The sequence below is a fragment of the Amblyomma americanum genome, chromosome 2 (assembly GCF_052857255.1).
Source record: "Amblyomma americanum isolate KBUSLIRL-KWMA chromosome 2, ASM5285725v1, whole genome shotgun sequence".
In the NCBI taxonomy this organism is placed as follows: Eukaryota; Metazoa; Arthropoda; class Arachnida; order Ixodida; family Ixodidae; genus Amblyomma; species Amblyomma americanum.
This window is the reverse complement of record NC_135498.1, coordinates 45,890,942-45,916,531: the sequence shown is the minus strand read 5'-3', so window position 1 is coordinate 45,916,531 and position 25,590 is coordinate 45,890,942. Positions and strand designations below refer to the sequence as shown.

The following is a 25,590-nucleotide window of genomic DNA, read 5'->3' as shown; positions in this document are numbered from 1 at the left end:
TAACCACTGAGCCACCGCAGCGGGTCTCATACATTTGCCATTCGTCGTTTTGTAACTTGGGTTCCCCTGATCGCGTCGACCGAGTGGCGCTCAGTCTTGACGAAAAGTTACACCCGTTCGCCGTATTGTGATTGCGTCCGGCGGTTCCGCCTCTTTGAACGAAAAGTGCCTTATCTCTGCATGTGTTTGACGAGCAGTGTGGTGCACACTCGGGTTGTGGACAACATGGCCCCGCCGGGTCCGTCAAAGAAGCGTGGGAAGTATTCCATTTAAATGCTGTGACCTTGCTGTCTAGCGTGTACAGTGAAAGCACAACTTTGGTGCAAATACAGAAGCAAATCGTCGCCAGCAAGAAAAATTTGTCGCGAGGTAAAATCAGTGGCATTTTTAAGCCGATTTCACCTCACTAAAGTGGTTTTTTTGTACTTCACAGATTTTTCGGACTGTTCGATTATTCGGACTGGATGGTGCTGGTGTTTTGTTTGTCGTGTTCCGCCTTTGTAATCTGTACCCTGTATCGCTCCTAATTTGGTCCTGACCGGACTGATAGTATCTCTAATAAATAAATAAATAAATAAATCTGCTAAGAGTTTCTAGAGACCGAGGCAGTAGCAGCTTTACGGTTACTGTTACGCTGGATGTTTTGCCAAGAGTGCATTGTTGAGTCGTACTGATGAAGGGTGGTAATTTGGGCCTGTTGGTTCATGACAGAAAAGGAAAATATGCAGCACACAATACGCATAGACAAAAGAAAGACAGCGCTGTGTTTGTCTTTTTTTCTGCCGTCCATGCGTTTCGTGTGCTGCATATTTTCCTGTTCTGTTTGAGCCATACATGTTGCATATAGTGAACATGTGTGCTTGCTGCAATGTGCGGTTGATGTGTTCACTGAAGGTTGTCTCAAAGTGAGTTCTGTAACTGATTCTTTGATGCATATTAGAGTGACTAGCATCTGGAGCTGAGCATTCTCTATGCCCATAGGAACCACTGTGCCTGGTGTATGAATTAGTAGTGCTGTTGCATGCTGTCTAGCATTTGTTGGACTGTGGTGTCAAGTGCAACAGCTCATATAAACTAGGTGCACCTCAACTCACTGAACACACATAGCACTAAGAACACTAAAGCAGTAATATTTGAGACAAGCTTTACACATTTAAAAGCCCTTTTAATCAGTCAGAATTTACAGAACCATCATACGAGGTGCTATGGACATGGACATCAGCTCCTGGAACAGCAGTTTACAGGCATACGGCAGCCGGATCTGAGATATCTGAAAGACAAGCAGTAACAAGTTAGTAAAAATAAAATAAGCAGGAAGCACAGAATATCTGCTTAATCACACAACAATGTATAGAAAAAGCTAATAAGTAATTCAAATGCCCCAAGGACGCCCAGTCCAAACTGAATGAAATTCAAAGTAACAAAAAAGGCTGAAGAAAATGGAGCAGCATTTGGTTGCAGGATGACAGTGAGCATTTGGGAAAACTACTCATTTGCAAAAAAAAAAAAAATCTGTGATCATTCATTTTCTTTCCTTAAGTGTGGTTGCGACCATCTATCTTCAAGCAGTGCAGCATGTTAGAAGGAATCTGTCCTCATCAAAACTGATCAATTGATGTGCAATATTCAAAACCTGCATCATGTACAACCTGCAATGATCATGACTGCATGTCAAAGCCATCACTGTAATGCTGGACACCTCCGTTAATACTTGTGCAACGATGCTGTACAAAGCTTCATTGCCTTAGCCCCAATAATGGATGTCACACAATGGAATATCCTGGCTGTTCTCATCTTTTATCCGCATAACAACCATGGTTATCTCCATCTGCTTTGGCAGCTAGTATTTATTTTTTTTTTGTCTTAGCGACTAGATTTTTCTGTCTCTTTCTGTGACTGGAGCATGCTGACAGCATGCATCACAGAATGTCATAGTGATCTCAGGCTTGCCTGTCTTCCCTAAGTCAATTGCCAACTGCTTTTTGAGCACTCTGGTGCAGTACTCCCAGTGGGATGATAGTGCACATGCACATGCTGTGCATACGGTTTCACGCCACGTGATATGGTTTCACGCCACGGTGCATATGCAAGGACAGGACTGCTCCATGCAGAAAAGACAACTTCACAGCCAGTTGCCAGTGGCAGATGGACAGAAGTGATGCTAACAAATGCTGTGCTTTTTGAACTTGCTTGCTCTGCCAGCCTGACTGGGAAGTCAGGTGAGCAAGCAAAGAAGTATACTCCAGAAGTAACTTTATCAGGAAGTTCACTCACCCTGGCTCATGGGAAGGTAACTGCCAGCATGAGTTGGTAAAATACTTTTGGTGGTGAATTTCTAATTATCAGCGGTAAACTATTTGCATTACCAGCAGTGGAACCAGCCTGCATGTGAACTAAAGAGTTGTTTTACTGTACGTCCCTGCAGAATTGTGGTTGTTTGAGTTACTGAAGCACTGAGTTAAGGGGGGAAGAGGGCCTTAGAGAAAAATTTTTTAATATTGGACTTAGCATAATGAAAACTTCAGTTGTTATGTATTTTAGTGTGCTGATTTCAAATATGGTGTCTGTTTTCGTGTATATTATGTCGTTGATTATTAATTCAAGAATTTCGGTAAAGTTATTCTGACAACTTTTTGAAAAAAATTGGTTACTCAGATTCAAATAATTTTTATCCCAGTGGATTCTACTATTATTAATGCTTGAAATAAGGATACATTTGCTGTTCTAGCCCTTCTGCAACCAAAGTTACAATGTTTTGAAGTTCACATAAAAGCGGTGACGAAAAAGGTGGTATTTCTTTATGCTGTTTAATATTTTCACATTTTATTAAGAGTGCTGTTAATGGCTTTATTGCAAGCTCCAATCATTCAGCTGTCAAGTAGAACAAGAATGGTGAAAATCGCGCGGACCAAAGCTGGGAAAAGCTTGTCAGCAGTGTGTAGGGTGGTGCAGAAAATGAAACTGAGAAAAACGCAAAAAACGAAATCAAACATTTTGAAGCTGTGTAAGCACATTACAGTGCTTAATCTTCCAAAACATACAGCTTAGAAGGCGCGTAGTGAATAGACTGAATCACATTTTTGCCGTTGCCGCCGCTTAGCAAGCTGCAAAAATTATTTCGAGGGTGCACACTGTATTGTGAAGCAGTCGATTGCCACAAAATTTATGACCACATCGGTAGCTCCGTAGGCAATGGTGGGTTGGCGCCTACATGCTCGTTCGCTAGCGTCCACACCTTGCGCTAGGTTGCAGAAATTGCTGCCAAACTGGCGATTTTATCATCGGCGTGCTTCGCAATCCTCGTGACCAGCGCTGGACAGAAATGTGTCTACTCTGTCCCACTGCTGCCAATCTCGCCCAAGCCCGCGATTTGCTCCGTGTTGAAGGGGGATGCCGAAGCTGGTAAAGAAGCGCTTATCACGACCACCGAATTGCACCCCTGTGCCTCGTCATTCCCTCTTCCGATCAAGGCTTGTGAAGTAAAACTATCCCCCAGCTCTCTGTCATCCGGTGCAGCCGCGATATGCACCGCATTCGGAACGAACGCCGGCTACCAAGGTCGCGACATCCGCCGGTCCACGCTCAGGCGCTCAGGCACTCCACTGCTGCTGGTTGACATCACTGCCGACGAACTTGTGTCTTCCGCTTGCTTTCTGTGGCCTTTTTTACGTTTGTTCCCAAACTTATGCGCACTGCAAACTTCCGATACGGTTTCACACCATGGTGGCCTTTTTCAAAATGAGGATGAGGGTGCATAGGAATGCCTGTTTGGCTTGTATTTCAATAAAGTTGTCTTTGACCCTCAGAACTATGTGATGTCAGTTCCTCGCGTCACATTCGGGTTCTTTCAGTTTTTCTGTCGCACGCCCGAAGTCTACCCTCACGTTACAATCGTAGTTTCTTTTTTCCCCTTTTCACACCCGAAAAGTCGACCCTCATGTTACAATCGTGGTCGTGTTACATTCGAGTAAATACGGTATATGCTGTCTGCCGGCATACTGGCTTAGCTCACTTCGTATCAAGGTCACAGTGGACGATGCTTTGGAAGAAGCCACAGCTGATCATAAGAGATCTGATTTTGTTGCTGGTAGACTATAAGTGCAATAATATCTCAATTAGGGTGCATTTGATTTCTGCGTCGCCTTCAGAAGCAAAGCAGACGGCGCGCTGAAAATACCCAAGCACGCCAGATTGAAAGCCACCCTCAAGCACACCCCAACTTTGTCCCGTGGTTTTACAGCGCTAGAGGTTAGGTTAGGTTAGGTTAGGTTAGGTTAGGTTAGGTTAGGTTAGGTTAGGTTAGGTTAGGTTAGGTTAGGTTAGGTTAGGTTAGGTTAGGTTAGGTTAGGTTAGGTTAGGTTAGGTTAGGTTAGGTTAGGTTAGGTTAGGTTAGGTTAGGTTAGGTTAGGTTAGGTTAGGTTAGGTTAGGTTAGGTTAGGTTAGGTTAGGTTAGGTTAGGTTAGGTTAGGTTAGGTTAGGTTAGGTTAGGTTAGGTTAGGTTAGGTTAGGTTAGGTTAGGTTAGGTTAGGTTAGGTTAGGTTAGGTTAGGTTAGGTTAGGTTAGGTTAGGTTAGGTTAGGTTAGGTTAGGTTAGGTTAGGTTAGGTTAGGTTAGGTTAGGTTAGGTTAGGTTAGGTTAGGTTAGGTTAGGTTAGGTTAGGTTAGGTTAGGTTAGGTTAGGTTAGGTTAGGTTAGGTTAGGTTAGGTTAGGTTAGGTTAGGTTAGGTTAGGTTAGGTTAGGTTAGGTTAGGTTAGGTTAGGTTAGGCTAGGCTAGGCTAGGCTAGGCTAGGCTAGGCTAGGCTAGGCTAGGTTAGGTTAGGTTAGGTTAGGTTAGGTTAGGTTAGGTTAGGTTAGGTTAGGTTAGGTTAGGTTAGGTTAGGTTAGGTTAGGTTAGGTTAGGTTAGGTTAGGTTAGGTTAGGTTAGGTTAGGTTAGGTTAGGTTAGGTTAGGTTAGGTTAGGTTAGGTTAGGTTAGGTTAGGTTAGGTTAGGTTAGGTTAGGTTAGGTTAGGTTAGGTTAGGTTAGGTTAGGTTAGGTTAGGTTAGGTTAGGTTAGGTTAGGTTAGGTTAGGTTAGGTTAGGTTAGGTTAGGTTAGGTTAGGTTAGGTTAGGTTAGGTTAGGTTAGGTTAGGTTAGGTTAGGTTAGGTTAGGTTAGGTTAGGTTAGGTTAGGTTAGGTTAGGTTAGGTTAGGTTAGGTTAGGTTAGGTTAGGTTAGGTTAGGTTAGGTTAGGTTAGGTTAGGTTAGGTTAGGTTAGGTTAGGTTAGGTTAGGTTAGGTTAGGTTAGGTTAGGTTAGGTTAGGTTAGGTTAGGTTAGGTTAGGTTAGGTTAGGTTAGGTTAGGCTAGGCTAGGCTAGGCTAGGCTAGGCTAGGCTAGGCTAGGTTAGGTTAGGTTAGGTTAGGTTAGGTTAGGTTAGGTTAGGTTAGGTTAGGTTAGGTTAGGTTAGGTTAGGTTAGGTTAGGTTAGGTTAGGTTAGGTTAGGTTAGGTTAGGTTAGGTTAGGTTAGGTTAGGTTAGGTTAGGTTAGGTTAGGTTAGGTTAGGTTAGGTTAGGTTAGGTTAGGTTAGGTTAGGTTAGTTTAGGTTAGGTTAGGTTAGGTTAGGTTAGGTTAGGTTAGGCTAGGCTAGGCTAGGCTAGGCTAGGCTAGGCTAGGTTAGGTTAGGTTAGGCTAGGTTAGGTTAGGTTAATAACCATTCGTAGGTTAATGTACAAAGCCCTACAATTTATGACTGTGGATTCAGCACTCAAATGCAAGACTCCATTTTCCCCAGTGAACCGTATCGGATCACTTAAAACTGAACAAATGCAAACTGTCGTCATCCATACTTGTGTCTTGTTGCGGCAGCCCTTGCACTCGAAGGTGTTGTTGCGCAGGTTGGCTATGGCCAAGAGGCCACACAGGTTGCAGATGTGCGCCCGGTATGGATCAGACACCTCAAACAGCCGCTCTCGCAGGAACTGGGCTGCTCCGTGTGAGATCTGGCAGTCTCGTTCCATCTCGCCAAAACGCAGGCCGCCGTCCCTGCACACCGCGTTATGCAGGTTGCAATGCTAAGCCAAAGGCAAACTCTACTTGAAATAAAGATGTGACTGCCACTGCAGCTGCAGCAAGATAATGACTTCGACAAAGGGGGGTAGCATAGAGTACGGCCAGGCAAAGTTAGAAAATCTGCTCAACATTTATAGCATTACATGAACTTCAGTGCGAGCCAACTAAAACACTTCACACAATGCTCTTCAGCCCGAGAAGGCATCTGTATGGACCACAGCAACCCAGAAAACCAGAATACCAGTAAAAGTACAGTACAACCTCCTTAATTCAAAGTCACCTAGACCACGAAAGATATTAAAAATAAGAGGGTCTTCAATTTAATCGAGCGTAGCAAAGAAATTTAACCCAAGCATAAAGTTTCGTTGCAGGAACCTTCCTTTATAGGATGACCTTTGTGGTTACTGAAAGTAATCAGGTGCTGGTAATCTAGCCCCCTAACCACAGCACAACATAATAAGAAACTGAGCAGGACAGCGTGGCGCACTGTTAACCCATCATGGGCATGGAGAAAGAATGGTCATGTACTGATGCTATTAGGGGCTGGGGGGTACTTTGATGCCACAGCTTCCGCTAGACGCTGCCTTGATGAAGCGCCGAGAGCATGTGACACTTAAAATGTTATGCCCTGCTGCATTGCACTGAAGCAAAGCTTCTCCTTTGCAGGTGCATGCTATGGAGTACTGGGGCTGGGATGCTTTCACCTAACAAACACTAGCATCACTCTCCGGCACGGCCTCGTGGCTTCAAAGAGCCGTTGCTTCACTGGTTTTGCAGCAAAATTGGAATTGGGCAGTCCCACATAATGCCACTAAGGGTAGACAGCTGGGCTAGTTGGTTTGCATTATTATGGAACATGGTACCAGCGCAAGAAACAAGGACGAAGGGAGAAGAAAGACAACAAGAACGCCGAACATCAACTGAAATTTATTGTACACTTGCGGGACTCTTATATGCAGAGAAGCACCACTATCGCCACCAACCGTTCACAGCTATCAACACACGCCGGTGTACAAATGACGAAAGCATCTGAACTAAACAAAGACAAATCAACCAACTGCGTACAAGAGCAAATCACAGACTTTTTTGTTTTCTTTTTTCCTATTTTACCTGCCTGAACCTAGTCCCATTTGCCTGCAAATAATCAATTTCCTTTTTTCCGAGCGCGACAGATGGGGCACTGATACTGCATCTACTCTGTAGGCTGCCGACTTTGAAGCCACAACTTAAAATATTTTTTTTTGTAGCATGACACTTCACTAGCCTCAATTACATTACAGTCAAACCTCGTTATAGTGAACATGTAAAAAATTGTAAAGTTGTTCGATATAGCCAATATTCGTAATAGAAAATTTCGCCAAAAACTTGTGTACAAGAAGCACAATTTTGCCTGTGAAAGTTCAGCAACCAGGAGAGACTTTTTCCAAAGCAACAGCGCTGCTTCCATGCTGGTCATGGCGATTTCGGAGGCCATGAAAAACCGAACACCAAACTCCAGTTATGCTGGCCTCCCGCAAGGTGTCATCAACGACAGGTGAAACACCAAGCAGGGTGGTTTCCCCACATTACAGTGGTGTTGCGTAAAAAATGGGACACCAGAACAAAAGCTATTACTGTTTTTGCCACCTCCATAACAGTCGACGCGAGCCCGGGGCACTATCAAATGGGCACGCAAACAGGTGCCGACCGCCTGGCTACCAACTGTTCACACCGCTATAGCTTATGTGGTGCTACTGGCAAATGTGAGATAAAGCATGAACCCTGACGCAAACGCATGCCACAGCATCACCAGTCACTTGTGTAGCGAGGCAAAGCACCCGAGCGGGCACAGCTTGGCGCTGGAGAGTTTGATAGTACATCCGTTTCATGACCAATCACATTCAATATATCAAGTCAGAAAAGCATATGTTTGGTAAAAATATCTAGGAACAGTTTGATATAGCCAATAATTCTGTCTGTGCTCATTATATTGAGGTTGAACTGTATTCAGTCTTCAAACCTTCAGAATGGCACCTCTTAGCATTTGGCTCCTGGGAAAGAAATAATTATACTATTTTTGAAAAACTCTGCAGTTAAGCAAGGCAGCAATGTGGGCTAGTTGGTTGTACATTTTGGTTTGAATAACGCACTACACACTAACAAAACGACACCGGATCGCACTTGTCCTGTGTCCTTCGTTCCGGTGTCGTTTTGTTAGTGTGTAGCACGTTATTCAAGCCAAAAAAAATCTGCAGTTAAATTTTATCACAGCTTACCTGGCCCTGCCTTCCATAGGCTGCCGGACAAGAATCTGGACAGGACCTCGAGCTCGGGAGTGAATCTTGTCATCCACCATGTGCTTCAATCGCTGGTAGTAGGTGGGCCCCAAGAAGATCTGAGCGTTGACTTTTCGCCCAGTGTGCCCGTTGAACATCACCTGTGAAATAAACAACCGGGCAAATGTATGGCAAACTGGTTCAGTCCTGCAATTAGTACACTGCAACAACTAGTAGATTGTGCTTACAACGTGCGTGCTAGCATTCATGTCTATGCACTGCAGTGTGTACACAGCAAATGCCAACAGTACGAACAAATAAGAATAATGCTCCCAAGCTAAAAATGCGAGCCAAAGGGCGTGGTATTGGACAATGAAAAACTTGGAGTACAAAGTACTCCACGCCACAAAGATTACGTTACAAACTCTGTAGAGTACATCAGGGATTTTACCGGATCAGTCAAAACACTCAACTGTGTACCTTGGTGCTGGAAAGAATGGTGAGGAGGTGCAATAGCAACCAGACATTGAAAATAAATAACTGTCACTAACAGAAGCTACAATAGCACCAAATTTTTACTGCTGCTTCATCTTGCCGAGTGTAATTCTGAGCAGCAAAATAAACTTTGAATTTGATCTGATTTGATTTTTTTCTTTCTGATAGAGAAATGGAAGCAAGACCAAAAGGCTAAATGCCTGATGATGACTCTTGCCCCTTATACAGGTAGAACAGTCACTTTAACATATACTGTAAAAACCGGAATATAGGTCGAACTTTTTTTCAGAAAACCATGGTGAAAAGTCGACCCCCCCTCTTATATACCGGTCATTGGCGGAAAAACTATGCAAGTCTTGCAACAATGGGCGGCTGAACTCAACAGCGCCTATCACCGTCGCCATCAGCAGCAGTGCCGCCATTTTGCGTTTCCTAGTTGCAAAGCTATTTCGGTTAAAGGCTGCTTTTTCACATTTTGTTTCAAAATGAGCAGGTGCCGACGGCAATTCATTGCCGCCTTCAAGAAAAACGCGATTGAGTACGTGGAAGCTCATGGCAACCTGGCGGCAAAGCGCGAATTTGGAGTATCCGAAAAGAGCATTCAGTACTGGCGGAAGCAGAAGCTGCGTATTACAACTTGCAGCAACCAGAAGGAAATATAATTTCGTGGGCGGGCCACACCGTATCCAGAATTGAAAGGAAATGTTGCACTGCGTGCAAGACTGCTGCCTGTGACTGCCGAATGCATCCGCGTGAAAGCGGTAGAGATGCGGACCGTAGCGTATCCAGAATTGGAAGGAAAGGTCGCGCTGCGTGCAAGATCGCTGCCTGTGACTGCCGAATGCATCCGCGTGAAAGCGGTAGAGATCGCAAGTGCCTCTCGACTCACGAGGGCGCAATACAAGGGCTCGCCGTCCTTGGTGCGGCGATTCATGAAGAGAAAGGGTTTTGCTCTACAGTGCCGTACTTCTGTGTGCCAGAAACAAACACGCAGGTCGATGGGCGCGCGATACTGTTAAAAAATTGGCCGGGTGTACATACGAGCAGCATTTAAATGAAATTAAATACTGTCACCATTGTGCAACCTGTCGAGTTGCATTTGTTTCAAGGTAAGGGTGTCTTTCGGTACTTTTTCCATTGAAAAAGATTTTTTTCATTTTTAGAATTGGTTAGTTGGGGGGTCGGCCTATATTCCGGTCACATCTATAGTCCGGTTTTTACGGTACTTGCATAACAAATTTCCATGCAATATAATGTAGTACAACAGAATACAACAGTACAATACTGTACAACACCAATTCAAAATGAAAGTTTACTCCCGGAAAATACAAATTAAGGACACAAGTACACCAAATTAAGTGATTTCTATGTTGTTTCCAATCAACAGAGCTCCTTTGTTAACCTATAATACCATGCCTGGTTGTGACAATGCAAAGCAAGAGCTCTTCAATTTTACATCATAACTTCGTGGCACATTTTAGTCAGTTGTAGGTCTTTTTAAAAGATAGTTAACTGCGGACAGGGGCAAAGTCCGTCATCAGAAGAGACTGTAGGTTGCCGCTTCAGTTAAAAAACCCTGCACTTAGTTCTTTCTAAGCCTTTTAATATATAATGTTGCTACACAGAGCATTATACAATTTCACACATCAAATGCCACCACTGTATGAAAACTAAACATAAATGAACCAGCAACTCGCCTACAGATTTTACAGCTGCCTCCAATAATTATGCAACAGCGCCTGCCTGAACTCATTGGCAAAGAATAGTCAGCTTCAAAGCAAAATGCTTGTCTGTTACACTGTGAGGTCAAAGCCAGAGACCAAAGACAAGCGTCACACTCATGCAGACGCAGTCTGTCAGTGAATCCCTTTTGGAAGCAGAGTAATATAACAAATGTAGACATGCGTTTCCACTATACTTAAATAAAGTGAATGCAGGTCATGAGATCACCATATGTTCTTTAGCGTAAATGCAAAGTGATGATTTATTTTTGTCTACAACAATGTAGCATTCGTGCTCAAGAGGTTAAACTTGCAGCTTTAGCATGCTCATATCAGCTAGATGCTATTTTGCATACAACTCAGCTGTGCTGGCTCACTAAGTCACACAGATTTTGAAAAGTTAGAAAAAAGGCGTCAAAACAAGTACATGCAATGGAAAACATTGTACAAGCATATATGCCTTTTCACCTCATTTCCTCGGAGGTGGTAGCCGTACTCTTGGAGCAGGTTGGAGATCTTCTGCACGTTGACTGAATCATTGAAAGGTGTGGCATCGCCAATTTCGCCCTTGTTGGCCGACACCTTGCCCTGCAGGCACTCGATAAGATGGCCAATGGTCATACGGGATGGGATGGCATGGGGGTTGATGATGATGTCTGGTGTCAGTCCCTCAGCTGTAAAGGGCATGTCCTGAAACAAAAGAGCCAGTAGTGAACATGCTTGAAATAAAGGTTCATGTAAAGCGTGCTGAATAGGGTGATAACAAACAAGTTAAACCCCGCCTCATGACAGCATGCAAACTTTGACAGAAGCAAATGTGTTTAGTGGTATCATGAATTTTACATTTTATGACATAAAGGCCATGACTGGTGCACAGAGGAACAAGTGGAAGCCATTGGGAGTGTTAACACGTTTTGGCGGGCTAGTTGGTTAAGCATCTTGAATAAACAGCGCGAACAAAGACGAGCACAAAAGACACGAAAGCGAACGACACGGCGCTGACTAACAACTGAAGGTTCATTGCTGATCACACAAGTATAAATACATAGATGTCGGCAATGAGGGAAAGGTTTACAAAGTGCAAAAAAACCAAAAACAAAACATAAATGTGACAACAGTAACATAAGCACGCTAGAAATCAGCAGAGATTATCAACCCCCAGGAGTGACAGCTCTTTATGCAGAAGTGTTAGCGAAGGGGTATTTATACATGCATTTCCCTGCTTGAATATGTTGTATGCCTCGATAATTTCCCTCGCAGTATTTTCCCGATTTTTGGCAATGACCTTGGTTTCATGATATAGCGGTACGCACTGTTTTTTCTCTTTCTGACTAACAACCTTCAGTTGTTAGTCAGCGCCGTGTCGTTCGCTTTCGTGTCTTTTGTGCTCGTCTTTGTTCGCGCTGTTTATTCAACATTGGGAGTGGCTTTTGGCCAGGAGTGGACCCCAATTGCTGGTGATGATAATGATGGCAATAAACCTGGCCTGTGGGCATCGATTTCACAATCACAACGCTTCTAATAAACAGCAAACAATGCAGTGCATCCATGCACAAAAGCCCATCATACAAACTTTAAATGAAAACATAACACAGTGACTGCTTCCAGCGCATATTTTAAAGCCAGACAATACAGAAATACATACACGCTTGATCATTCATTTTATCTCTTGCATAAATAGTAAGGCAGCTAAGATCTAAAACAAATTTCTTCACGAGATATAAACACAGCCATGGCAACAAACTTTTCTCACCACAGGCATCCCCCATCATTAATTAAAAGACTAGCGCATAAAACTGGGACGCAGACAGAGAAGAAGACAGGACGAGCATTAATTAGCGCTCGTCCTGTCTTTTCTGTCTGCGTCCCAGTTTTATGCGCTAGTCTTTTAATTAATGATGACATACCTACTAGCCCAGCTTTCCGCATTGATAGCATCCCCCATCATTAAGCCAAGTTACAAACCGTGTCTGTAAGCCCTACCTCACTGTCGAGCTCTGGCTAGTTTTGATAGCTTCCTGTAAGTTAAGTTACAGCTATGCAAAGAATGAGAAAGAGTGGACACAGATCTAATTTGCAACAGGGACCCACCTCTTGACGATAGGTGATCCCGCAGGTGCCCTTCTGGCCGTGCCGACTGGCAAACTTGTCACCAATCTGAGGGATTCGCACTGAGCGCACTCGGATCTTGCAGAACTTGTAACCCTCTGCGTTGACAGTTAGCATCACCTGGTCCACAATGCCCGTCTCACTGTTGCGCAAGAATGTGCTGGCATCACGCTTAGTGAACCGCCGGTTGGTGCTCTCCAGCTGAAAATGCAAAAAAAAAAACAAGAGTTCGGCTAGGCAAATTGCTAAATCAGATGCCAGTTACTGCATAGTACTGTGGTAAAAAACACTGCCTGCATTTAAATAAATAACTGCAAGCACTGCTAGTTCTGCTCTTTTTCCAGCAATCCACAGGACTGAGGACTAGTTAAAGTGACCACATCAGTCTTCTCGCCACATGTTACTTGCCAGAAGGGAGTAAGCATTCATTATTACCAACTTGTGTGCAGCCATACAGTTAGAAAAAGTAAAGACAACTTTCTCAAACATCCACAGCTGAAGAAAACATTTTCCTGGCCAAGTGTTTTGTTTTCATTGCACTTTGAAGAGTAGCACTAACACTGACAGAGCCACTGATCATTCTGGACTTTCTGCAAATGTGAAACCAAAAATATGACATTCTTATAACACTAAACACATTCCCAATGGTTAAACTGGTAAAAAGGGCTGATATAACCTCATTTTCAGTTTTTTATTATGTTGGAACATTCCTTACTGTATCAAAAAGATAAACTTGCTTACGTCATCATCATTTTCTGGCAATGTGATGGTCTTCCCAATGATGACATCATCTCCAGACACTCTGGTACCTGGTGCTATGATGCCATCGTCATCCAGCTTGTCATAGATGGCATTTCGCATTCCTAAAAATAGTTACACCATATGTTATGCCACATGCTGATACCAGTCACCAAAGCCATCACTGCAATTCAGCCCAGCTGTGAAGTGACCGACCTTGGCAGGTCTCTCGTGTTGGTTTCTCAAATTGTTCTTCCTGGTCACCAACCCTCTTACATTCAGAATCCTTGTATGATCGATAAAACACAGACCTGTAAAGAGAAAGCATGTACTGCTGCAAAATTTTTGCAATACCACGCCTGTATGAGTGATGTAGTAATGCCCCTCAATATATACAAGTTATACTTCATTACCAGTTATCCTAGATTTTGCTTCACACAGAGACCACGTGACAAATGTTAGGTATCTCCTTATCCACAGATAGCGCACTACAGTTGCTTAGGTGGCCAAACTGCCCACTTAAGCTAGAACTGTAAGCTCTGTCAACGGCCCTGTTATAGCTGCATGGTTTTCGAAGTGGTCGAAAAAGTTATTTCTCATCGTTAAAGAGGCCCAAATTATGTTTTGAATATAAGTAACCTGCCCAATTGTTACCATAGGCTACTAAATGTCCCAGCCAAACACAGCTGTTCAACACGCAGCAGAAGACCTAGAACCTTGCTCTGAAAATCTTTTGTCTTCATTTATTGCACCTTTTCAAGAAAATTTCCTGCCTCCGAGGTGATGAGGGGCAACCAATTTCTGATCATTTACAATCTGACAATACAAATTTTCTTTAAAAACTTCCAGCAGATGATGATTCCACAAGTGGTGGCCCTTCACAATCAACAAATTTAACAACTTTGACAGCACACGTCCCAGGACCCCTACAACCCTCAATGAGATTCCCATATCTCAATACTTTGTAATATGACATTTTCACGCTACTCCTTAAAACCTGCTACCCTTATTGTAGATGTGTGGGTACAAACATGAAATGCAATACTGAGCTTGCTAACAAAGATCATCAATACATATCCTGTTCTACTAATTTCATGCAGTGCCCTGCAGGCTGGATCTGCAGTCCGCACCTCTAGTTGAGAAAACAGACTCGATAGTTGTATCACTCATTAAACAGCAGAAGCATGTAATCCTTTAGCTGCCCACATATTTCCTGCCTTCTAAAGACTTCATAGCTATGCTCCATGTGATTTAATTCAATTTAGCACTGACTGAAACCACAGTCAAACCTCGTTACAACAAACATAGATATTACGAATTATTGGCTATATCGAACTGTTCCTTAATATTTTTAACAAACACATGCATTTCTTATTCCATATATTGAACGCAATTTTCCATAAAAGAGATGTATCGAACTGCCGAGCACCAGTCTGTGCCCAGTCAGATGGCTTTGCCTCACTACATGTGACTAGTGGTGGAGCGGCAAGCAGTCACGCCATGGTTCATGCTTAACCTCGCACTGCCAACAGCGCCTCAGAAGATATAGCGGCGAGAAAAGCTAGTAGCCAGGTAGTGAACGCCAATTTGCCTCTCCCACCCAATGACAGTGCCCCGGTACCAGCGACACGGCTGGTTGTTGTAGCTTTCCAGCAGCCATTCTCAGTTCATACTGCCTATCACAGAGCTGAAGTCGTGAAAACGGCGTAGCTTTTGTCCTGGCGTCCGATTTTTTAACGCGACACTGCTGTAATGCGAGGAATTCACCATAGCTGGCATTTGATCTGCCGCCACGTGGTGCGATGCTGTGCGGCGAAGCCAACTTAAATAGCATTTGCTGCTTGAATTGGAGAAAAAAAAAAGCGCCAAACCATGCACACTACAAGAAAGAACAGAAACAAAACACAAGTGCTTGTGTCTCATCTTCATTCCTTCTTGTGGTGCACATGGTTCAGCGCTATTTTTTCTCCAATTCAAGTATGCACCAACTAGCCCAAAAAGAAGTGTCAATGTAGCATTTTCCGCTCGTTTTTTTGCCGCCTCCACAATCACCACGAGCGGATTCGAAACGGTGCTAAAGCTACGGAAAAAGTCTCTCCCAGTTGCCATTTTTTGGCTGGATAAATTTAGCTTCTCCATCACGAGTATTTTGGCCACGTTTTATATTACGAATTTCGGCTATATTGAACTATTTTACAATTCTCTACCGGTTCGTTATAACGAGGTTTCACTGTATTGCCAAAAGGCAGTCAAAATAGAAGGTGCTAATTCAAAGCACTACAGAGTGGGTACAGCTTTAGTGGATCTCAGTATGTGCATTGCTGCATGGAACTAGCAAGAGACTTCAGATTGCAAAGCAAGAAATAGGCATGGTGCAGCTAGTCATCTTTTCCTTAAGCTTGTCCGTCAAACTCAGCAGACAAGATCAATGCCAGTTTCTCTGCAGCATAAGTTCACTGGTTTCAGAAGATGTACTTTAGGAAAGGTGAAACCCTCCAATTTGAGGTTTAGCAGCTCCGGCACTACAAAAATATCAGACAGACAGACAGACAGACAAAAAAAAAAATATGATGAGCACTGCCACGCAAAGAACACGGGTGCACCACACTTAAGAAGCAGAACAGGACTACGTGGGTCTCCACATACAAATAAATGCAGAGACCATGAGCATGGCCCTTTGTGATCACGGGAAGAACCCCATGGGCTCATTAAAAGACATCTAAGTTTTGACACCTTGATGTCGAAATTTTGATTCTTTTTAATCATCTTGTATTTGTTCTAAATATAAAACACTTCTACCGTCACCAAGCTCATAAAGCTGTAAGAAGCAATTGGATCATCCACCTACCTGAAGAATCCTCGGTCCACTGCTGAGGCATTCACAATGATAGAGTCCTCCTGGTTGTAGCCCGTGTACGACATGATGGCCACAATGGAATTGATGCCAGCTGGCAGCTCACGGAAACGAAGGTACTCCATTGAACGTGTTGTGGTCAGTGGTTTGTGGGGATAGTACAGCACATGGGCGAGAGTGTCCATGCGTACGTGAAAGTTGGTGATGTAGATGCCCATAGCCTGCTTACCCATAGCAGACTGGTAGGTGTTACGGGGCGACTGGTTGTGGTCAGGGAAAGGGATGATGGAGGCACATACACCCAGGATCATGGATGGGTGGATCTCGCAGTGGGTGTAGGTGGAACAGTAGGCAAGTCCCTTGTCCTGCAGATCATCGGGGGTCATGGACAGCATGACCGTCTCTTCCTCAAGTGTGTCAATGTATTCGACCACACCACTGGCCACCAAGTCCTGCCAGCTAAAGTTGTTGTACTCGCGGTCCTTGAGGTTGTCGATGTGCCGTCGTTTCAGCAGAAGTTTCTGATCTTCCACGATGAGCAACGGTCGACAGATGCGCCCAGCATCTGTGTAGATTCGAATCTCACGGTCCCTGATGTCTCGCACCATGGACACTTCTGACACAATGATGTCCATCTGTCGGCGAAGTTTGCGGAGAGTGTTCATCAACTGGTCCGGGTCCCTGTGGATGCCCACCCAGCATCCATTGACGAAGATCTTTGTGGCCTCCGCGATGGCCGATGGAGCAATCTCTTCCAGATTCTCCATGCTCCATTCCTCCAAGAACTCTAGAATGGGCGAAGGTTGTGAACCGACTGAAATGTAAGACATGAGTGCCAAGTTCTTCACCAGGCCGACAGCGTGGCCCTCTGGTGTCTCGGCTGGACAGATCATGCCCCACAGCGTGTTGTGGAGCTGGCGGGGCTTTGCCAGCTTGCCGTCTCTACCGATGGGTGAGTTGACGCGTCGAAGGTGGGACAGCGTTGAGGCGTAGGTGAGCCGGTTGAGCACCTGAGACACTCCGGCACGTGCCTGGTGGGCCTTCTTCTGGTCACCCCAGTTTCCTGTTGCCAGGGAGTAGCGAAGGCCATCGGTGATGATGCGGGTCTTGATGGCCAGTTCCAAGTTGAAATCTTTGCCACGGTCAATGAACTTCTGAGCGTACATGCGCACTTCCTTGGTGAGGTTACGGAAAAGTCCACGGAACAGGAACGCCATCAACGGACCAGCCAAGTCCAGACGCTTGTTGCCGTAGTGATCACGATCGTCAAGCTCCCTCCGCCCCAGAGCAGCAAGCAGCAGTCGATGGACCATGTACCTGCAGTCATTCATAGAATACATAATACTAATGCTCTACTGCTAGCACTCATTTTACTGTCTCAGTGACATAAGATGAACTACAGTAAGCAATGTTGGCTAATATTTGCAGTCGAGGAAGCGAGAGAGGTTGTTTGGATAATAAGAATTTCAAACCAAGGCTGTCTTCCTGAAAAACAGCGTTCATATTGTGTGGGATGGTTATGGTAAATGCACTGCAGGCAGATGCTTTCTCCAAAAACACTGTTCTGGTTAACAATTATGCTTTTTGGCATTCAAGCTTCTGCATGTCTTAAAATTTTCACGTCACTTGCTCTCTTTAAAAATCCCGGCCCTTTTAAAAGCTGCAGCATACTCGAAGTCCACTCAGCTCTAAGAGAACACAAGGCAGGACACACTTGAAGTTCCACAAAAGCCACATCTGACTCACCCAAGGTAGTAAGCTTTCTTCGTCTCGCAAAAGTCGCTCACACCAACGTGTGGAAGCATTTCTTTCTGCAGGATTTCCTTGGAGTACTTGATACGCTTCTCCTTCGTGACACCTGGTCGTGCTCCACGGGAGCCAATGAAGTTCAGCGCTACGTTTTGCTCCTGAATTACAAAGGCTTCATCCAAGGAAGGCTTGACCATCTCCATCATCTCAGGGTCTTCGAAGTCATAAATAATGTGCTCTAAAATGTCGCGGTCGGCCACAAAGCCCAGTGCTCGAAACACAATCATGATAGGGATCTCTTGCTTGATGTACGGCAAAATGGCGATGATTCTTTGGCCAATGGCACTCTTGCGAACACCCTGCACAAAGACAAGAACACATGTTTGAGCAATTCAATCAAAGCATTTTAATGGCAAGCCCCTTAATAAATGTACAACTATTGATTGTACAACTATTCCAAGAAATTGTTGCCCTGTCACCTGCTATTGAGCTTGCCATGCGAAGTCAACTACAAGTCTGCATTCTCATTTTTTTTTTAATCTTCTGACAGAAACAGCTGTATACAGTCATTTATAAAAGGCAATGTGTATCAGAACAATAAATTACGAGCCTTCCAAGTTGAAGGTCATTCTCACCTGGCCTCCCCTAGCCAACATGTTGACCCAAAGTGTACTGGTAGGTCGTGACGAGTGTTCAAGGCATGAGCGGCACTCAGCCTTATAGGCGTATTTGGAGTCCTTCATTTGGAACACATACACAGTGTTAGTTGCCATCTTCTCCTGAGCAATGAGAACCTGCAAATACAAATGGCCACAAGGATATGAATACCACTGTTGAGCATCAGGCATAAGAAACCTTGGACCCACAGGAAAAAAAGGGTCCAGAACCCTATTCATGTATGCAAAAAATTATTAACAGGAACTACAACAAAAGGCCAAGATCTTGAACAACTAAATAACACAGTAAATTCATTGACTTCCTGATTAAAAACTAGAAAACAACTTAAACAAGATAAAATAATAGAAGCTGCTAGGAAAAAGGTACATGACTGATACCCCATGATCAATGCCTACATTCATATTTTTAAATCCAGTTTTTTCACCAATTGTACACGAAAAAATTCATACGAACTGAAGGCGACTTATGACTTCTTTTTCTTCGTAAGAAATATGAAATAAAGATATGGATCACAATGTTCATCTGCCACCAGAGTGAAACCTGGCAGAGGTCCTCTTCTTAGGCTCACCTTCTCTGAACCGTTGATGATGAAGTATCCACCGGGATCCAAGGGGCACTCGTTCAATTCACTCAAGTCACGGTCAGTAAGGTTGTTGAGAAGGCAGTAGGTGGAGCGAAGCATGATGGGAATCTTGCCAATGAATGTCTTTTGGTGCTGTGTCTCTACAGCTTCCTCGTTTTCCTTTAGCACTGTCTTGGTGATGTCCACGTAAAGTGGGGCAGAGTACCTGCAATGCAAACATCCCTTGTGGTGAGAAAAATAAGAGAGGCACAAGGTGCACAATAAAGTGATTCGAAATTGCGTAATCATGCAGGTGGAACTAGGTTCTGCAGGTAAATAGACATTCACATGAAAACAAAACATGCAAGGCCATTTGAAGTGTAAAGTATTTCATACTTAAGAAGAAAATTTGTTGCACTTGCAAAAAGTAATTACGATTATAGTTTCAGCTAGTACATTGCATGGTGCAGGTAATTAGACATTCACATGAAAACAAAACATGCAAGGCCATTTGAAGTGTAAAACCTTTCATACTTAAGAAGAAAATTTGTTTCACTTGCAAAAAGTAATTACGATTATAGTTTCAGCTAGTACATTGCATGGTGCTGGTACGCTAAACCGGTCAAGAACTCTCAAAGCAAGAGTGTGCATCAAATGGTGACAATCAAAACATCAGCTCATTAAATTGTAATCAGAAGGTGGTAAAATGTAGGCAATGCTCACAGTGAGAGCAACCTCCAGAGCTCAAATAACATCTATAACTATGCTACCAACGTAAACAGTTCGGTTTATCACTACTGGATAAATATGTGGTTAAAAATCAAGATGTCAAAGCGAGAACAGCATTGCTTACGTCAGGTTTCTCAGCCGGGCCTCATTTGGCATCATAGGACTGGGTGCTCCATCCTTTTCCCAATGAGTTGGCTTGGACAAGTAGATTTGCTCAAACTTCAGGAGGTAGCGAGGCTGCCATCAGCAAAACAAAATAAAAACCAGCATGGTCAGTTCAGTGAGTTCTCCAAACAACTTATTCAGAAACTTGGGTTTGCGGAAATGAAACACTGAGCTATCTTATCCTCATATTGACAAAATGCTTATACACTAAACGATAACCATATATAATTAATGCAACTTTCCATGTCACCTATAGATGAAAGGAATGAGTAAAGAAAATGGCCCCCTTTATCTGTCAATCTGATGGTGGGTGAATCAGAAAAAAATGTTACTCTTAAAGCTGATGTTCCCATGAACTCACTTTGTGGCATCATTAATTTACTTTTTTCAAGAGGACCAACTGTCTGAATAATAGGTGGCGCAAATCTGAGAACAAGCAAGCACAAAGAGAGAAGAATGAAGACAGAAAAGGCACAAGTGCCAACTTTTTAAACGTAAAAAGGCATATAAAAATAACGTTTAGAATAAAATCGGTACAAAGAATAGTTGGAAGTTAGAGCTCATAATATTTCATGTTCTAAAGTACCATGCTAATATCACTCCCAATGCCGGATTCTTCAACTCTCTGTATCAATGAGAGTCAACAGAAAACAGCTCCCAACAAGTGGCTAGTATGTAAAGGAGAAAAGCAAGACTACAGCGTTTTCAGTTCCATGCCCTTCAGTATAACTGATGGGACCAATATGAAGGATGTCGAGGAATTCGTCCTTCCACTCTGTCCTAGTCCAGCCACATCACACTCCACCAATCCATCGAATGTGATTTCCACCTCTAAAACTAAACATTTCGACAGAATTACTAGTATGGTTAAGTTTGATTTTGGTTTTCGGTGGACATGTCTTGCAGTTTTTTATAACACTTCCACTTGTTACAAATTCCCCTCTGTCTGCGGTCAGTTTATATGCAAGCACACGATAGTATTCACAATTTAAATGCCAGCATCAGCAACAAAAAAGTCACATCTGGCAAAAAAATCTGGGTTTAAATTCCCAGTGCAGTACATGGACTACCAAAGATGTTGTAGTGGAGGGCTGCAGATTTATTTTGAACACTTGACGTTCTTTAAAGTATGCTGACATCGCGCAACACATGGGCATTTTCTTATTTTGCTAGGTCAAAATGCGGCTGCTGCAGCCGGGTCACATACATTGGCGCAGCAGCTGAACGCCCTATTCGCTAAGCCACAATGGCTGGCATCATGATAAATAAAAAACAATTTATAAAGAGCAAATCACAATGACAGAAGCACACAAAGAGACTATGTACTTAGTCCTCTATGCCAAATGACATACCAAGAGCTTTCATGATTATTTTTTTTTTATTTATTTAATGAAGAAACTTATTCCTGAAGCAACATGCTGGGCAATTTTCCCATGCATAACAGCATAGTACTCTCATACTGGTCCTCTGAATAGCGTTGGCTCCTGAAACATATGCACGCAGGTACAACTACAGCTCTTCTATGCTATAACACCTTCTGGAAAAAGATTCGTGACAGTTCACACACATGCACAGAATAAGATGCTTAGCAAATTTACTTATTAATGCCTTAGTGAGACACACAAAACTGCGTGAAAGGGCAAGAAAGAAGTGCTGTTTCTCCAGGTAGTAGCTATTACGGTCGCAACAGAGCAAGGCAGAAGTGGTGGCGTACCGGATTCTCAACCTCGCCCGAAGTGTGCTGGGCCTCAGCCTGCAGGTCGATCTGGGGAGTGTCCTCCACAATGCGCTGCACTGACATCTGGATGAACTCGTCAAATGAGTCCAACTGTTGCCGCACCAGGCCCTTCTCGTCAAAGTAGGCACTGATGACAATCCAGCAGGCCTCCTGCCACAGGTCCGGAGTGATCTCCTCTGACTCATCCTCGCCAAATCCATCTAGAAAAAGGGAAAGGAAGAACGGCGTAGGGCTCCATTTCAGCAGTCACATACCCCAAGGGGGTATGCAGCTTTGCTTGGACAAAGCTTATTCCCAAATTGAAAGCCTGACGGCAAAAACAAGACAGAGACAAGAGGACAGCCCTCCAGCCAGAGCTACGCAAGAGCAACAAGGAATGCTGCTGCAAATAACTTGGCAAATATCAATGTAATTCAGTGCCTTTTCAATGCAAACCATAAAACAAATGAAGAGGTAAATTCTCCAGTTTCCTCTTCTAAATACGCGCCAGCACCTGTGACTGGAAATGTGCCACTGCCTTAAAGTATGGCATACAAGGCTACCACAACAGGCAAGCTCAGTGAAAGACAGAGAGGTGATGCAAGCTGGTATGGCATACGGTTTGTAATATGCAATGTCTGGTTGACTTAGCAGAAACTTGTTATCAGGCTATTTCATGTAATGATGCTGGAAAACATGCACAGCTATTTGACACAGGAGACTCTGAGGGGGCGCATACGCAAATGATGAAAGAATTCTTAATGTGCACATAAAAGCCAATTTTCAATAAACCTGAAATCTCGGCTACATTGAAGATGTAGAGGTGTGCTAGCACCATTTTGTATTAACACCAACTTTGCAGCTGCGCACCAACCGCCGCGCAGGACCTCCACGTTCTTCAGTAATAACTCTCATCATGAAATAACATTTTATTTCATCAAATAAGGATAGTGAAGCAGGGATTGAAGATTAAGGAAAGTTGCTGCAAAATGATAATTTTACTGACCTTTATGAATACGCACAGTGACATGACAATGAGGTCAATCCACAAAGAATTCTCTATGAAAAAGAGGATTCGAAGTTCTCCGTGGACACTTGATCTTCTTCCCCGTAATTTTCGGAAGCTCTTTGGTGCCTTCAGCAACAAATGCGCACATCCTCATGACATGATGCCGTAACCCATGTAGAAAGAAGCATTCCAGCAGTTCTTGTCAACTTTCCGCGCGCTGCGTCTTCCAGCGAAAAGTTATTCGTAACATAAGCGAGCCCACTGCCGAGCACCTGACCTGTGTCCACGTTGAAAACACTTTGCCAAGCGCGCATAGCATTTTTTTTTTTTCTCTGGACACCAGTCAGGCTGACTCGACTCGGTCAATCAGCCGCCACTGACGGAGCAAGCAGCACAGGACAAGAATCGAGCCGCTCAGAAGTGGGAATCAAGCGGCTGTCAAGCCAGGTTTGAGTCTGTATACAGTACAATCCCTAAATGTAGGAAAAAAAAACTGACTGCCAGTAGCTAAATGTGTGCTGAGGTACAGGAATATTTCTATGTAAGCGGTGTTTTTGCACATCGGTATTCACACAACTCACCGCATTTACTCAGTGTGTGAACATAACAGATAACTCGTGTGATGTTTAGAGGACATCAGTGTTAAATTACAGTTATATTGAGCAGTCATACAAACATATTAGTTTTTAAAAGTGACAGCAAGTAGAATCCGATTACGTAGACTCCACATAAACTTCGTCCGAAGGAACAAGTTGTTCTCATACAACCTCACAGTCCATAGCCACCCGAGCCCGTCTGAGTCGCAAGGACTTCAATATATTTAATTAAACAGAGCTCACCTTCTTCTGCCTCATACATTATGACGCCGCAACACTTTTAATGCGTGCAGCTCAACAGCGCAACTCCACCATTACGCCACTGCCGCGGCAAGTGCTGGCAACAGGCTTGTTCACTACTTTGGCATAGATTGCTCATTCTAAATAAAGGTCGCTAGAGGTCGCCACCTTTTGCCAAGAGCCGTCCATCCATGCGTTCAGCCAAGGCTCATTAGCGAACCTTCAGTGGCGCTCCCTAGAGCTCCATGGTTTAGGCGCTAAATTTGTTCAGTCGCCCAAGCGGCTCAAGATTCAACGTCACAGATTTACGCCATTTCTTTGTTGATTACTAGCTGAACTGCTTAAACGTCCTTGCATTGAAGCAAACAGTTCGCTGCTCACTGTAGCAGCCATGCTGCAGGAATCAAAAGACTCGCATGATTCATTCCAGCTTTGTAAAATTACCGTTGAAAGCTGTCTGGACGTTGGCCCCATTTGGCAATGGTCGGTGCTGCTACTTCGTAATTTCCTTTCGAATAAGTCGTCAATTCATGGTGGCGGCTAGGCTCAACAAATGAGCTTTCCAAGCAACTTTATCCGCAATCTGCGAAGTACGTTTTCGATGTACATATTTAACACGACAGTCAATGCACCCATATTTCAGCAAAAATACGTGAAGGCTGCCAACTCTCTTCGCTGTGCTGCTTGTGTACGAAGCTTCTTGAGTTACGCCGATGTATAACTTGCCCTCTTGGCGGGTTGATCATGTCAGAGTTCGAAGAGGCGGGTAGAGCGCATCTTTTGCTGTCAGTCCTGCAAGCTTAAGAAATGCATGCACCCGAACCGCTCCACTACTGCACCGCGGCCCTGCAATTATCAGTTCCGAGATCCACCCCCCTGACTTTAAGCCCTGGTCCTTCCAAAGCGAAATGACTATGAATAAAGAGCGATGGCGTTGCTCAACTTTCATACAACATCGATGTGCCTCGAGCTTTCAAGCGTGGTGATGAAAGTAAACTTTTGGATAACATTTCTGATAGACATCGTTCTCTTTGAACTGAAATGGCAGGTACGTGAACGATGTCATTTTTGCTGCTAGTTTCGAGCGACATCTCGATAGACTGGAAATGGCACGGGCCACCTGCTCCGCACAATTGACGAGAAAACTCGCCAATGCCACTTCGGTTACCAGCAGCTCCGTTTTCTGGGACAAGTCTGAAGTGCTGAAGGTGTCCGTCCGAACCCCAGAAGTCTGCTGCTGTGGCAGAGTTCCCGCGACCGAGCGACAAAAAGTAGCCTCTGTGCTATAGTACAGACGTTTTGTTGAAAACTTTCCAACAGTTACCGAGCCCCTTACGCTACTTACTAGAGACGATGTGTCTTCTGCGTGGAAAGACGATCAAGAGGACGCTTTCCACGAGCTACGCAGGCGGACAGTCCCGATACTCGCCCAATGTGATTAAAGATGTGAAACGTAAATTAATACCACAAGAAGCCTTGGTCTCGGCTCTGTTTTCGTTCAGTTGCAAGACGGCAACGAAATGAGGAAGTTACAGCGTACGCTAGCTAACCTCTTTAGAAACCAGAGGAAAACTACACTACCACAGAAAAAGGAATGCCTTGTGGTAATCTGGGCCATCAACAAGTTCCAACCATATCTCTATGGCCGCCGGTTTAGAGATGAGTGACCTGTTCCTTATGCTGTCGTATATACATGCTGATAAAAAAACTACTTTAATCGCTTATGTGTTTGATGGGCGATGTGTGTTGTAAATGAAGATATATGCGACGATGCCGACAAGGACGCATTGGATATTTGCGAAACGATGATGATTCTTCAACGTTTATTGCATATTACCATAGATCTTGTTTGCGTGACCTCGAAAAGAAATCAAATAGAGCTGCGTCTTTGCAGAGCGTGGGCCCACAGGCTGGTCACAGGTGTAGCG

General features: G+C 44.0%; 1 protein-coding gene across 1 annotated transcript; it reads right to left on the bottom strand.

Moving 5' to 3' along the window:
• Positions 1 to 1,144: 1,144 nt before the first annotated feature.
• Polr2B (RNA polymerase II subunit RpII140) lies at positions 1,145 to 23,786 on the bottom strand. Its single transcript, XM_077654153.1, has 14 exons — positions 23,666 to 23,786; positions 21,815 to 22,038; positions 20,060 to 20,172; positions 19,213 to 19,432; positions 18,602 to 18,760; positions 17,964 to 18,325; positions 16,212 to 17,534; positions 13,580 to 13,674; positions 13,367 to 13,488; positions 12,608 to 12,826; positions 10,985 to 11,206; positions 8,301 to 8,461; positions 5,823 to 6,018; positions 1,145 to 1,270 (listed from the first exon to the last, which is right to left on the bottom strand). The coding sequence occupies exons 1-14, from the start codon at positions 23,682 to 23,684 to the stop codon at positions 1,181 to 1,183; spliced, it is 3,525 nt and encodes a 1,174-aa protein (XP_077510279.1). The 5' UTR covers positions 23,685 to 23,786; the 3' UTR covers positions 1,145 to 1,180.
• Positions 23,787 to 25,590: the final 1,804 nt, after the last annotated feature.